This window comes from Macrotis lagotis, chromosome 1 (assembly GCF_037893015.1).
Source record: "Macrotis lagotis isolate mMagLag1 chromosome 1, bilby.v1.9.chrom.fasta, whole genome shotgun sequence".
Classification (NCBI taxonomy): Eukaryota; Metazoa; Chordata; class Mammalia; order Peramelemorphia; family Peramelidae; genus Macrotis; species Macrotis lagotis.
This window is the reverse complement of record NC_133658.1, coordinates 587209685-587223130: the sequence shown is the minus strand read 5'-3', so window position 1 is coordinate 587223130 and position 13446 is coordinate 587209685. Positions and strand designations below refer to the sequence as shown.

Below are 13446 nucleotides of genomic sequence, written 5' to 3'. Positions count from 1 at the left end.
ATGCTGGTTCCTGCATACTCCCTGTCAAAACCATCCCATACTGAAATTTTGATCTTGTATTAAGTTATAATTACTTGGAAACTGGATGCATAGTTTAACTGACTTTCATTTAATTCCAGTCCGAATAATAAACTTGGGGAAAGGGGGCAGAGCAGAAGTGAGTCATGTGACTAGACTGAAGAAGCAGCATCACTATTAGGATATATCTCCCACGATTTAAAGGAAATTAACTTGTCTTTGGAAAAAAGGAGCAAAATTATAAAGAATCCTATCAAATGAAATGACCAGTAGAATAAACATTTTTTTCAGCTATGTACTAAGCACACTGTTAGGTAATGGTTATTCAAAGACAGGAACACAATAGTCCCTCTCAGAAAGAGCCTACACCTAAAGGTGAAAGACAGGAGGGGTTATATTACATACATAAATATATGTAACAAAAGGAAAATCAAGGAGAGATAGAACTTTGAAAATTGGTATGTGGTGGGAACTTAGTAAAATGCTTGTTAATTTACTAATTGACAAAGAAAACTAGTGAAGAGGTAATATAACTGCCCAGTATCAAAATGTATTCTACCACAATAATTAAAGCTCCTATCTAGGATTGTGAAGGAAATGGAGAAATGGATTAATGGGAAAGAAGAGAGAACCCAGTGAGATAATTTAGAAACATAAAAGTGTTTAATAAACCTACATCTAAAGAACACTAATGAATGGAATTGCTAGTTAATAGAAACTTTGGAAAAATGGACAAATCATAAAAACCTAGAAGAAAAAAAAATATGTTTATTTCAGCATGGAGAGGAGGAATATTTTTAATTTATCAAGAAATAGAATAAATGTCAATAAATTCAATGGATTTGATTATAAAAAGATAAAAAATTTTGAATAACAAAAAATTTCCAGAATTAAAAGAAGTTAAAAATATTAGGGAAATATTTGCAGATTCTAGAATCTTTTTGGAAAGGCTAATACACTATTTCTAGTGAAACAGTAGTAAAAGGACAAGAACAGCAAAATTTTGAAAGAAGGCAATTTATCAATAACTGCATAAAAGGTACTACAATTATCTACTATTCAGTTTATCCAATAAATTTCAATGTTGACAGCCTAATGGGAAAACACTCCAATACATTGTTGGTGGGACTGCAGAGAAATACAGACATTTTCGAATGTACTATAGCAGTATTCAGTTAGTCACAAAACTGATCATTGTTTTTGATTCAGCAATTCTATTGCCATGACTTTATTTTCAAACATTGTCATTACGAAGAAAATAAAAAAAAAATTTGTAAAAAAAAAGTATCCCAAATGCTCTATTTGTAATAAAAATGGAAACAACTTATAACAATTGGAAGATGGTTGTATAAATTGTGACACTAATGAACTAGGTTATCATATGAAAAATTACAATAAATATGACACGCAGAAATGTGGAAAGACCTATATGAAGTGATACAATGTGCAATCAGCTTTTCTGCTTGCTTAAATTTGCTTGTGAAGTAAGACCTAAAAGCAACCTGGGAATCTGATTAAACATTTATGCCATTTGTTTGTGCTTTGTTGGAAGATAGTTTGAAATATTTAGAAGGGAATGTATATTGATAGGAATTTATTTTATTATTTTTTTCAATTGAAATTTTATTTTATTTTTCCAGATACATGCATAAGTATTGAAGTCATTCATTTGCAAATTTATGAGTTCCACATTTTTCTACCACCCCCTTCTTTCCTCTCCTCTCCCCATGACAACAAATAATCTGATAAAAGTTGTACATGTATAATTGTCTTTATCATAGTTTCATATTAGTCATGTTGTGAAAGAGGAATTAGAACTAAGGGCAAAGGAAAAAACCTTGAGAAAGAAAGGATAAACATAAAAGAAGTTTTTAGAAAATGAACAAAATATGTTTTCTCTGCATTCATACTCTATAGTTTGTTTTCTCTGGATGTTAATGGAATTGTCCATAACAGTTCTTTCAAGACTGCATTTTATCACTGAACTGCTGAGAGGAGTTGCATCCATCATATTTGATCTTCTCACAATGTTGTTGTTAATGTGTACAATGTTCTTTTGGTTCTTCTCACTTCTTTCAGCCTCATTCATTCAAGTCTTTCCATGCTTTTCTAAAGTTTGACCACTCATGATTTCTTCATAACAATAGTACTTCGTAACATTCATTTACCATAACTTGTTCAGTCATTCCACAATTGATGGGCATTCCCATCAATTTCTAATTCTTTGCCACTGCAAAAAGAGCTGCTATAAATATTTTTGGACATATGATACTTTTCTCATTTTTTTATGATTTCTTTCGGATATAGGCCTAGTATTGGTATTGCTGAATGAACAGTTTTATTGCCCTTTGGGTATAGTTCCAGATTGTCCTACAGAATGCTTGGATCACTTCACAGATCTACCTTTTATCATCTTAGTCAATCTGATAGGTATGAGGTGGTACCTCAAAGTTGTTTTAATTTGGTTAAATGATTTGGAGCATTTTTTCATGTGACTATAAAAAGCCCTAATTTCTTCACTGGAAAACTACCTGTTTATAGTCTTTGACCTTTTATCAATTGACGAATGACTTGTAATCTTATAAATTGAATTCAGTTCTCTAAATATTGTAGAAATGAGTCCTTTATTAGAAATACTAGCTGTGAAAATTATTTCCCAACTTTGCGCATTCCTTTTAATTTTGACTGCATTGGTTTTATTTGTGCAAAACCTGTTTAATTTGATATAGCCAAAATCATCTACTTTGCAATTTATAATGTTTTCTATTTCTTGTTGGGTCATAAACTTCACCTGTCTCTACAGACTCAACAGATAGAGTGTTTCTTGTTCTCTTAATTGGTAGCAGTTACAAATTCAATGAATTTCAATGAAATTTTCTTACCCCAAGTAATATAGAGACCTATAGGGCAGAGACATTGATTCTTCATCTAGGCTCTCACTACAGCAAGACAATACTTTTGTTATTCCTTAATTGATTCCCTATCTCAGCCCCCATGGAAGTTATCTTAAACTTATGTTCTTTTCTGAATACTTCCATATCCCTTGTTTCCACTATCATAACTGAGGATTTTGCCTCTTACTTTGATATGAAATTAAGACCATTCTCTATAGGCTCCCTCCTCTGCCTTCTCTTTCTTTTCCTCTTCCACTTTTCTTTTCTTTTTCTTTCTTTTTTTTTTTTTACTTTTGCGAGACAATGGGGTTAAGTGACTTGCCCAAGGCCACATAGTTAAGTATTAAGTGTCTGAGGTCAAATCTGAACTCAGGTCCTCCTGATTCCAGGGCCAGTGCTTGCCTCATTGCCAAGGCTCACTACTCTTCACATGCTCTTAATACTATCTTCTTTCATTCTTTATAAGATTGTTTCCTCAATCCCATCTTTGATCTTCAATCTCTTTGTTTTTTCCCCCTGCCTACTTCAAAAAGTTTCCCTATTCTTAAAGAAAATCCTTTTACTAGTCCCTAACATCCCCTCAAGTTATTGCAAATCTTTCCTCTTTCTCAGTTAGACTCTTAAAAAAGTTCTTTACACTTATTACCTCTATTTCCATTCCCCTCAGTCCTCAATCCTTCTGGTTTCTAATTAATTTCTCAACTGAAGTTGTTTCCCTCCAAAGTTATTTCTGAATTCCCATATCTGTTGGGGGCGGGGGGAAGAGGCTTGGTGGTCGCTTAGCGGGGGAAACATAATCCCCTTATAAAGGAATGTTACAGAACTCGGCCCCTCATTGTTTAAGAGTTCATGGGAGGGAGGACAGAAGGGATAAAATAATCCCCTTATAAAGGAATGTTACAGAACTCGGCCCCTCATTGTTTAAGAGTTCATGGGAGGGAGGACAGGAGGGATAAAAGTGTCTGCTGAGAGGTGGGGAGGGAGCGGGATGTGATCACAGAAGAATAAAGACTCATTATCCACCTCAGGCGCTCTGTCTGGTTCTTCCCCCATCAAAGAGTGGGGGCTGGAGGTACCCCGAAGACTCATCATGCGTTGGACTGGTGAGTAAGAGGACGGACTAGCATAAAGAAGCCGGCGTTGTAAATAAAAACCCGGCAAGTGGCGCCCGAACAGGGACCTGATTTTTCTAGGGAACGTCTGAATCCGCTGGTCGCATTCTCCAGACAGCCTCGGTCGTTTCCGACCGGGAGGAAGGAGAGGGCGTTTACTCTCAGATATTGCCTGAAGGACATATCCCTATTGTGTTGACTATGCTTCCTTTCTCTTCCCTTTCTCCTTCTGCTCTAATCACGCTCCTTGCCGTGCTGGCCTGTCTGATTGTGCCCTGCTGCCTCCTTCTCTTTTGCCGAACGGGAATTTTCCAGTTCTGCCACCTGTTAGGATTGCAGCCTCGGCTAGTAGACAGCATGGGGGGCCGGAATAGTATTCCCGCCTTTCAGCTGGAGGAGAAAGGGGTCGTTGCAGCGCAGCTTTATAAACTCTGCGCTAAGCATGGCTGTAAATTACCTATCAAGACGTGCCGTGCTTTTGTTGAGAATATCTGGAACATCTGCCCTTGGGTGCAACATAGTGGGATCCAACCACGTAAATGGAAGGTGGTAGGGCAGCAGATGGCCTCCTATGATGACACCTGCCCGGGAAAACTGACCCCTGAGGATTTTACAGTGTATAAGATAGTGGATGCAGCCCTGCATCCCCAGAAGGTGACTTTGGCACGACCAATCAGCACTCAGGTGGGTAGCTCGTTGGCGGGATCGGATTCAGAGAGCTCAGAGGAAGAGGGAAGGCCACCCCCTCCCCTGTATCCATGGGAGGAACTTAGAAGAAACAATGGGGGAACAAGGGGCCCCCAGGGAGAAGAAAATGCCGCATGCCCCTCCTTACCGAGACAGAAAGGAAAGGGGGAGGGCGATGAATGTGGCGCACTTAGAGATTCAGGGCCGGAAGTTTCCGAGCACGGGAAGGGAGGGGTGCAAACAGTCCTCAGGGGTGGCAGGAAGAGGAGCGTGAGTAGGTGGGACCGGGAGGCTGCTGACGAGGAGGGAGGGGTCCGCGCTGATTGGACAGCTGCCGCGCCCCAGACTTGGCGGCCCAGCCAGGAAACAGAGGCAAAAAATCCCCCGTGTTCCTTGTCCGCCCTTCAGAGATCCCCTCAAGGGCTCCGCCCATCCGGCCTACTTGCCACGAGTGCCTCCATAGCAATAGAGAAAGGGGAGGAGGTGGACTGGGATGACTGGGGCCTCTACCCGGTATTTACGGACCCCCTTACCGGAGCCCGAGACTACCGCCCTGTCCCTTTTAAGATGCTTAAGGAACTTAAGGAGGCCGTGACTAAATACGGCCCAAGCTCCCCTTATGTAAAAAGACTGATGCAAAACCTCTTCGCTACGCACCCTTGGACCCCTGCTGACTTTGACGAAATTGCAGCCGCGTGCCTGGATGCCTCCTCATATTTAGCTTTTAAGGCTCAGGCCCGCAGAGAGGCCTCTAAGCTGGCAAAATCCCGGGGTTATACTCCCCTGGATTTAGCCATTGACCTCCTGTGTGGAACTGGAGCCTATACTGACCCTGCTGTTCAGGCCCGGTATGGCCAGTTTGAGCTAGAGACTGTTAAAGAAACACATGTTGCAGCTTGGGATAAGATTGGAGCCATGAAAGGGGGGAGAGCCACACAGAAGTTGGTTGGGCTGAAGCAGAGAGCAGATCAGACACCCCTCTCATTTGTGAACGAGGTTAAAGAGACAGTGACTCGTATAATGGGAGACACCCCGGGATCTGATCTACTTATGAGACAATTGATTAAAGAGGGACTTCGCCCCAAAGGGATCGCAGCCATTAGCAGCCTTCCCCCCGACGCTTCATTAGAAGAAATTGTTGACAAATTGCTGGACATGCCCAGCGAGGATTCAATTCAAGCCTTAGTGACTGCCATGGAGAACCGGGAGGATAGCCTCCTGACCGCCCTTCGCGGTATGCAGGTGAGACCCACCTGTTTTGGGTGCGGAAAGCCAGGGCACCTCAAAGCACAGTGCAGGCAGCGGCCCCCCTCCACTTCAGTTCCGACCTGTTATTCCTGTGGAAAGCCAGGTCACATAGCCAGGTTCTGCCGATCCAAAGGGAAGTCGGGAAAAGGGAAAGGGAGGGGCCCGGCCGCGGGGCCCCCCCCCCCCCCCCCCCCCCCGTGCTCGAAGACAGCGGCCCCATCACTGTGACTATCCCCGTGAGGGTTGACTATAGAGAAGGGACACAGCAGAGAGAGATTGGGCCTTGGGAAACCTCGATGATTCCCATCGAGCTAACTACTTTCCCAGCGCTCATCACAGGGGCTGAGAGATGTGTGGACTTAGTAACCCATACCCAGGTCATTTTTGGTCCCGGAAGTCCCACATCCGTAAGGGTCACAAACCCCCACCCCTTTCCCACCTTGGTAAAACAGGGCCAAGAGGTGGGAAAGGCGCTGCCCTTGCGGACCCCTCCCGCTCATGTGAACTGGGTCCGCCCGGTCAGCTCTGGGCGACCACTGTTAACCGTCACGGTGGAAAATCAGAAGCTCGAAGGGATAATTGACACTGGAGCCGATTGCTCTGTCATAAATAGGGGACAGTGGAGGCCCGAGTGGCCACTCCTACAGAGCCCTCAAGCAGTGACGGGGGTGGGGGGCAATAGATCTGCCATGAAAGCAGCACACGCCTTACGGTGGTCAGCTTTGGAAGAATCTGGACTCTTCACCCCACTGTGCCTACCCGACCTCCCTTATGCATTATGGGGTAGAGACATCTTGAGCCAGCTTAACCTGACACTTGCCACCCCTGATAGCCTGCGGGGAAATTAATTGGGGCCACTCTAGAGATGAGCTTTTCCCCCAGAATAACATGGATTAATAAGAAACCTATTTGGGTTGAGCAGTGGCCCCTGACAAAAGAAAAGCTCATCGCCCTCACAGACATAGTAATGACCCTCCTGCGCGAGAACAAAGTGGAACCGTCCCTTAGCCCGTATAACTCCCCCGTCTTTGTCATAAAAAAGAAAGGGGGGAGTTGGAGAATGTTGATTGATCTTCGGGCAGTAAATGCCAACATGGTACCCATGGGGACCCTCCAACCTGGTCTCCCTATGCCCACTGCAGTCCCGCAAGGGTGGACTATTATAGTGATTGATGTTAAAGACTGCTTCTATAGCATTCCCCTCCACCCGGAGGACAAAGAAAAATTTGCCTTTTCCCTCCCCGCGATCAATTTCCAAGCCCCCAGTAAACGTTATCAGTTCACCGTCCTACCGCAGGGAATGGCCAATAGCCCCACCCTGTGCCAGCTTTACATGGATACTCTGCTACATCCTATCAGAAAAGAATTCCCGAATTGCATGCTCATACATTACATGGATGATATCTTGATTGCAGCACCTTCTGTGACGGGGGCTCGGGCTTGCTTGCAACGCACCACCCATGTCCTCCGCAAGAAGGGGCTTCACATAGCCCCGGAAAAGGTACAGATGGATTTCCCCTATGATTACTTGGGGCATAGGATTTTTCCGGGAAAGATTAGTAGGGCACTTCCTCCGATCAACGTCGAGGGATACACTACTCTTAATGATTTTCAGAGGCTTGTTGGCGCCATACAGTGGCTGCGTCCCGCTATGCCCCTCCCATCCTCCTTAATGCAACCTCTATATGATGTCCTTAAAGGCGACTCCCATCTGTCATCCCCTAGAAGTTGGACCCCCCAGGCAAGACAGGCGCTCTCGGAAATTTTCCGCAGAACCTCTTCCTTCTTGGTTCAATACGACCCAGAGTCGCCTGTCCTCTTCCACACACTGGGGGACAGTTCCCTTGGCTGGGGATGTTTATTCCAGAGACATGGATGCCTTGAATGGCTATACCCCCGGACCACTAAGAGCATCATCCGGGACCGGTGGGAGGCCCTGGCCTTATTTTGCCTTCAGGCCTCAGAGCGATGCCAGCGTCTCTTTGGCCTCTTGCCTGTCCTCAACTTTACCCTCCCAGAGGAGGTGACCCACTCGCTAGTTGATAGATCTATCGCTTGGGCCACTGTCCTGACTACCCTCTCTCAGACCAGACTCACGCCACCTCCCGTGGTTAGAGTGTTCGCTGAACTTCACCTTTCCCGCCCGCGCCCTCTAGTGTCCCCAGAACCAGTGACCGGCCCTAATGTCTTCACTGACGCTACCAGGTTGGGCCGTGCTGTGGTCCATGACCCTGCTAAACCCGCCACCTGGATTTTTGATACCCCCTTTGACTCCACTCAGAAGAATGAACTATATGCTATACTTCAGGCTTTCCGTCTCTACAGAGACACCCCTTTTAATCTTATTACTGACAGTATGTATTGTGCCATGCTAATCCCTCGTTTAGAAGATGCCTTCATTTCCTCGACTTCTTCCATTAGCCCACTCCTTATACAGCTGCAATCCTCCCTCCGTGATAGAAACCACCCCCTGTTTGTTCTTCACGTGCGCTCTCACGTTTCTTCCACCGGCCCCATATTCCAGGGCAATGCGGAGGCAGATAGGGCTCTCTTGTTAAACCTGTCCACACCTGCCCAGCTGGCACATGGTAAGTATCACTTGTCATCCAGGTCGCTCCGGCGCCTATACAGCATTCCCCGGAAGGAGGCTCGCCAAATTGTGCGCTCCTGCACTTCTTGTGCTCCCTTTAGACAAGCCCTCCCCGCGGAGGGGTCTAACCCACGTGGGGACGGCCCCAATGCTCTTTGGCAGATGGACATTACTCACCTGGGTCGTAAGTACATCCATGTCTCGGTGGACACCTTCTCCTCCTTCACCTTCGCCTCTCTACAGCCAGGAGAAGCGGTTAAACACGTTCTCTCACATCTATATGCCCAGATGGCTGTCTTAGGCGTCCCCTCGGCTATCAAAACCGATAATGGGCCCGCCTACACCTCGAGAGCCTTTGCTTCCTTTTGCAAAGAATTTTCCATTTCCCATTCCACCGGGATCCCTTACAATCCCACTGGCCAAGCTTTGGTAGAAAGAGCAAATCGCACACTCAAAACTACGCTCTTTAAACAGAAAGGGGGAGTTGGCAGGTCACTGACCCATTCAGACCTGTCTCAGGTACTATTTACCATGAATTTCCTACAAGTCAGGGATGACGGCACTACAGCCGCCCAAAGATTTTTCTCCCCAAAAGGACATGCTAAGAAAGAACCAACGCTCCTGCCCTCTCCCACCAAGGCCCTACCAGGCTCTAAAGTCATGTGGAGAGATGAAGAGGGAGGTTGGCATGGCCCTGTAACGGTAAAGAACAGAAGACAGGGCCACCTGTCATTTCATCCCAAGGATAAGATAGAAGAGCCAGAAAGATGGCTCCCTGTTTACAAGATAAGAGACCTTGATTAATGCCCAACCCTACGGGGTGAGAGGAATTTCTTCCTTTTTCAGGCCTTCTGATCGTCGTAGGGATCCTTGGAGGTGCTCCATCTGAAGGAAATCCGACATGGGGAATACTCCGAGTTATTCCCTCTCCCCTTCTGGTAGCACGGAACTCCCCGATCTACCCTCACCTGCTAGTGACCAATACATCGATGGGGCTCCCTTCTGCATATATGGACCCCGCTGAAGCACCGGTCCAGAACTCCTTCTGCTGGGACCTGAACAACTCCCTATGTTTCGACATCGGGGAAGAAAATCGGTCCTGGAACTTCAACTCCACAGGGCAGAACGATTTTAACTATAGCACTGCCCCGACTGACCCCTGCGTCGGCCTTTTCCCGCAGACGACTGTCAGCCCAGCAGGGACAAAAAAGGGGGACCCAGCTCCGAGGCCTTCTGGGTTGGCGACCCCTGGTGAATCAAACTCAACGGGACTTCACGATTCCTCGGTGGGGCCCCTCATGTGTGGCCACAGGGGAAGACATCGAGGATCCCATACCATGGAGGGATTGCCAGATGGCGGGAGGGTACCCCCTTGAGGGTGAACAAGGATGCTGATTCTGGGAATCACCCTACTTGTTGTCTGTTTCTGCCGCCTAGCTAGGCGACAGAGGGGCTATATGCTTCTTACTCAGAAAGCCTTCATGGCCATGGAGACGGGGGAGGATCCCCAAGTCTGGCTAGCCGCCATGCATGACATGTGACACCTAGGGGTAAGACGAGGTAAACCCCAAGACGGGCAACCTCTCCTAACCCAGCCACCTAAGACAGGCCCTGAGGGTGTCGGGCGCCTAGGACGGGCAAGGTCCTGGGTTGAAGGAGATGACCTAAGACAGGGTTCCTCGCCCCCGGCTATCAGAGGCCAGTAGAAATGACACCGTTTAAGGCTAACCTCAGCACCGCTTAAGGTCACACCAAGTGATAACCTTGTAAAACAGAAAGGGGGAGATGTTGGGGGCGGGGGGAAGAGGCTTGGTGGTCGCTTAGCGGGGGAAACATAATCCCCTTATAAAGGAATGTTACAGAACTCGGCCCCTCATTGTTTAAGAGTTCATGGGAGGGAGGACAGAAGGGATAAAATAATCCCCTTATAAAGGAATGTTACAGAACTCGGCCCCTCATTGTTTAAGAGTTCATGGGAGGGAGGACAGGAGGGATAAAAGTGTCTGCTGAGAGGTGGGGAGGGAGCGGGATGTGATCACAGAAGAATAAAGACTCATTATCCACCTCAGGCGCTCTGTCTGGTTCTTCCCCCATCAAAGAGTGGGGGCCGGAGGTACCCCGAAGACTCATCATGCGTTGGACTGGTGAGTAAGAGGACGGACTAGCATAAAGAAGCCGGCGTTGTAAATAAAAACCTGGCACATATCTGAAAATCTTTTCTCAGTTCTCAGTCTTCTTGAACTCACTCTGAATTTGACATTGCTCCCCATATTTTTCTCCTGAATTCTTTCTTCTCTCTGTATTTTCACTATAGTAATCTCTCCTAATTCTCCTATTGATTTGACTGCTTTTCTTCAGCCTCTATGAATTATACTTACATTTTTTTCTCTATCAGGCCACCCTCTCTGCTGTTGGTGTGGTGACCATGTGTGCATGACAGGAGTCTTCCCTTATAAGTTATATTTTCTCTAATGTTTGAAGAAGTGTCTTTTGTAAACAATTGTGTCCTCTGAGTACAGATGTAAATACATCTGATAAAGGCTTGTGAACTATGGTTTATGGTGACATAAAACTTTTTAACTTTGGGTAGCTTTTAGGAGGATTCACATGCAAGAGAAGAAAACTTAGTGGTTACATATATTCATTTTTTTTTCAAAATGTAATCAGCATCCCCACTGGTCCTCTGATCTGGTAGATTGGAAAGCAGCAAATCAATTTTTGTCTCTCCTGCTTAGAGAATTCTGGGGAGCCAGTTGCAAAGAGCAAAGTGTAGAAGAAAGGTAGTGAATATGATTTGGATGACCAGAAGTAGTGGGAGAAGGATTTAATGATTCACAGGTCTTCTATTTGGTCTTCTATTTCTTTTACATTTTGGTAGACAGAGCATCAACTGGGAATTTGTCCTTCCTTTTCTATAGTTCTGACAAGCAGGTAAGAAATAGCAGGATTCTTTTGCTCTTCAGCTCTTCTCTGGTGGTCATGTGGGGACTCATGCCAATAAACATTTAAGACAAGTTTTCCCTTTCTGGTGAGCTCCAGACTTATATAGACCTACATGGTTCTCAAGACTGAATAAAACCCTGTGGTTTAGTATTCCCTTAATGTGGAAAGCATTTTTAAATGAGACCCAAGTATTTTCCTCCTTAGACCTTTAAAGTCCACATAATTCATTGTACTAATGAATGACAAGATCTGAGTTTACTTCTCGACATCATGACTCTGCCTCTTGATACTCCTTAACACTTCTCAATTTTAGGACTCTCTCTGGTCCTAATATTTTCCTAGGAGTATATGTGTAGTAATTCAGTGTTGTCCAAGACCTCTTTTTTTTAAACCTCTGTCCAGGGTCCTGGATTTTTATTGTTCTGCTACAGCTTCTGTGTGGTACATGATGTAGCATAAGAATGAATGTCCAGGGATTCTTAAATTGTTTTGTGTGTAGTAGACTCCCTTTGTAAGTCTGGAAAAGTCTGTGAAACTTTTGTTAGAATAATATTTTCAAGTGCATAAAATAAATGAAAATAATTATCCTGAAATTCAGTTATCAAAATATTTAAAAAACAAGTTATATACCTGAGATCTAACTTTTATTTTAGTTGAGGAGTGAAGACCAATGAAGTGAAGTGATTTGTCCAGGATCATAAAACAAGCTAATTACAGAGATACTATTAGAATGCAGGTCAATTTGACATACTCACACACTTGCTCAATGGGTTTATTAAGTAATTTTATGGAAAGTCATTGGATTAGGAATTGGAAATTCTGGATTTAATCTTGGCTCCCCAGAAATTAGCCTTGCTAGCAGTAATGCATTAGGCCATTGGTATAGGTGTATGTGTGTATGTGTGTGTTTTGTGTGTTTGTGTGTGCATGTGTGTACACATACACACACAAACACACATACACACACATATATATATATATATATTTATATATACACATACATACATAGGCAAGCAGTTAGTAGATTAGAAAGAATGTATGACTTAAAAGATGATTTCAACTCCTACATGAGCACTTACTTAGTCTCTCTTAGCTTCAGTTTCCTCATTTGTAAAATAGGGCTAATAATAGCACCAATGAGCATTGTTGTGATGATTAGTTGATTCAATACAGTATCTGTAAGGTGCTTTGCCAATTTTAAAGTGCTGTATAAAAACTAGTCATTACATGTCTTAAAGTATTATATCCATACATATTATAATGTAATAAATTATTGTTGTATATCAATACATTTATTATGTGTTATATATCCAAGTATCCATTATTATACTCACATATATCTTAAAAGAGATAATTCAGATGAGAAATGAGCAGATGTATGAGTAGATTGAATAAAACAGTATTCTAATACTATCTCTATAACTAGCTTATTTTTTGACCTTGAAAAATCACTTCATCTCATTGGGCTTCACTCTCCTCAATTAAAAAACAAAAGGTTAAATCTGAGGGACATAAACTGTTTTTAGAAATTTTTTCATAACTGTATTTTATAATAGTTATTTTCATTTGTAACCCTATGCTATTTTATTTTATGCACTTGAAAACATTACAGATTGAATAGAAAAAGGAGACCAGAAACTGAAATTATCTATTAGCATGGATAAAGAACTTATTCCAGAATTAAAAAGATTTTGGGTCAAATCCTATCCTTTACTCATAGAGTTTATATGTCAATAGACAAGTCATGTTCAGTGACCCAGGTAACACTCTAAGACTTCATGATACAGAGTTTTGAGGGAGTGTCTTTATTAAGGGCTCCCTATGCAGATGAAAATTTGGGTCTGTGCTCTAAATGGATTAAATAAATCTAAATTTATAGGGAACCATTCCCAGAATTTCAATAAGACATAGAATGTATCACAGTAAAAATACTTTAAATACTTTAAAGTATCCT

At 43.8% G+C, this 13446-nt stretch overlaps 1 protein-coding gene across 1 annotated transcript in view; it reads left to right on the top strand.

The window, feature by feature from the left end:
* The window catches only part of LOC141505596 (uncharacterized), a 127853-nt gene that overhangs the window by 100498 nt on the left and 13909 nt on the right, over positions 1-13446 (top strand). Inside the window, exon 6 of the mRNA XM_074211546.1 lies at positions 3941-5332. Within this exon, the coding sequence (XP_074067647.1) occupies positions 4226-5332 (1107 nt within the window). The 5' untranslated portion in view covers positions 3941-4225. The remainder of the gene's footprint in view (positions 1-3940; positions 5333-13446) is intronic.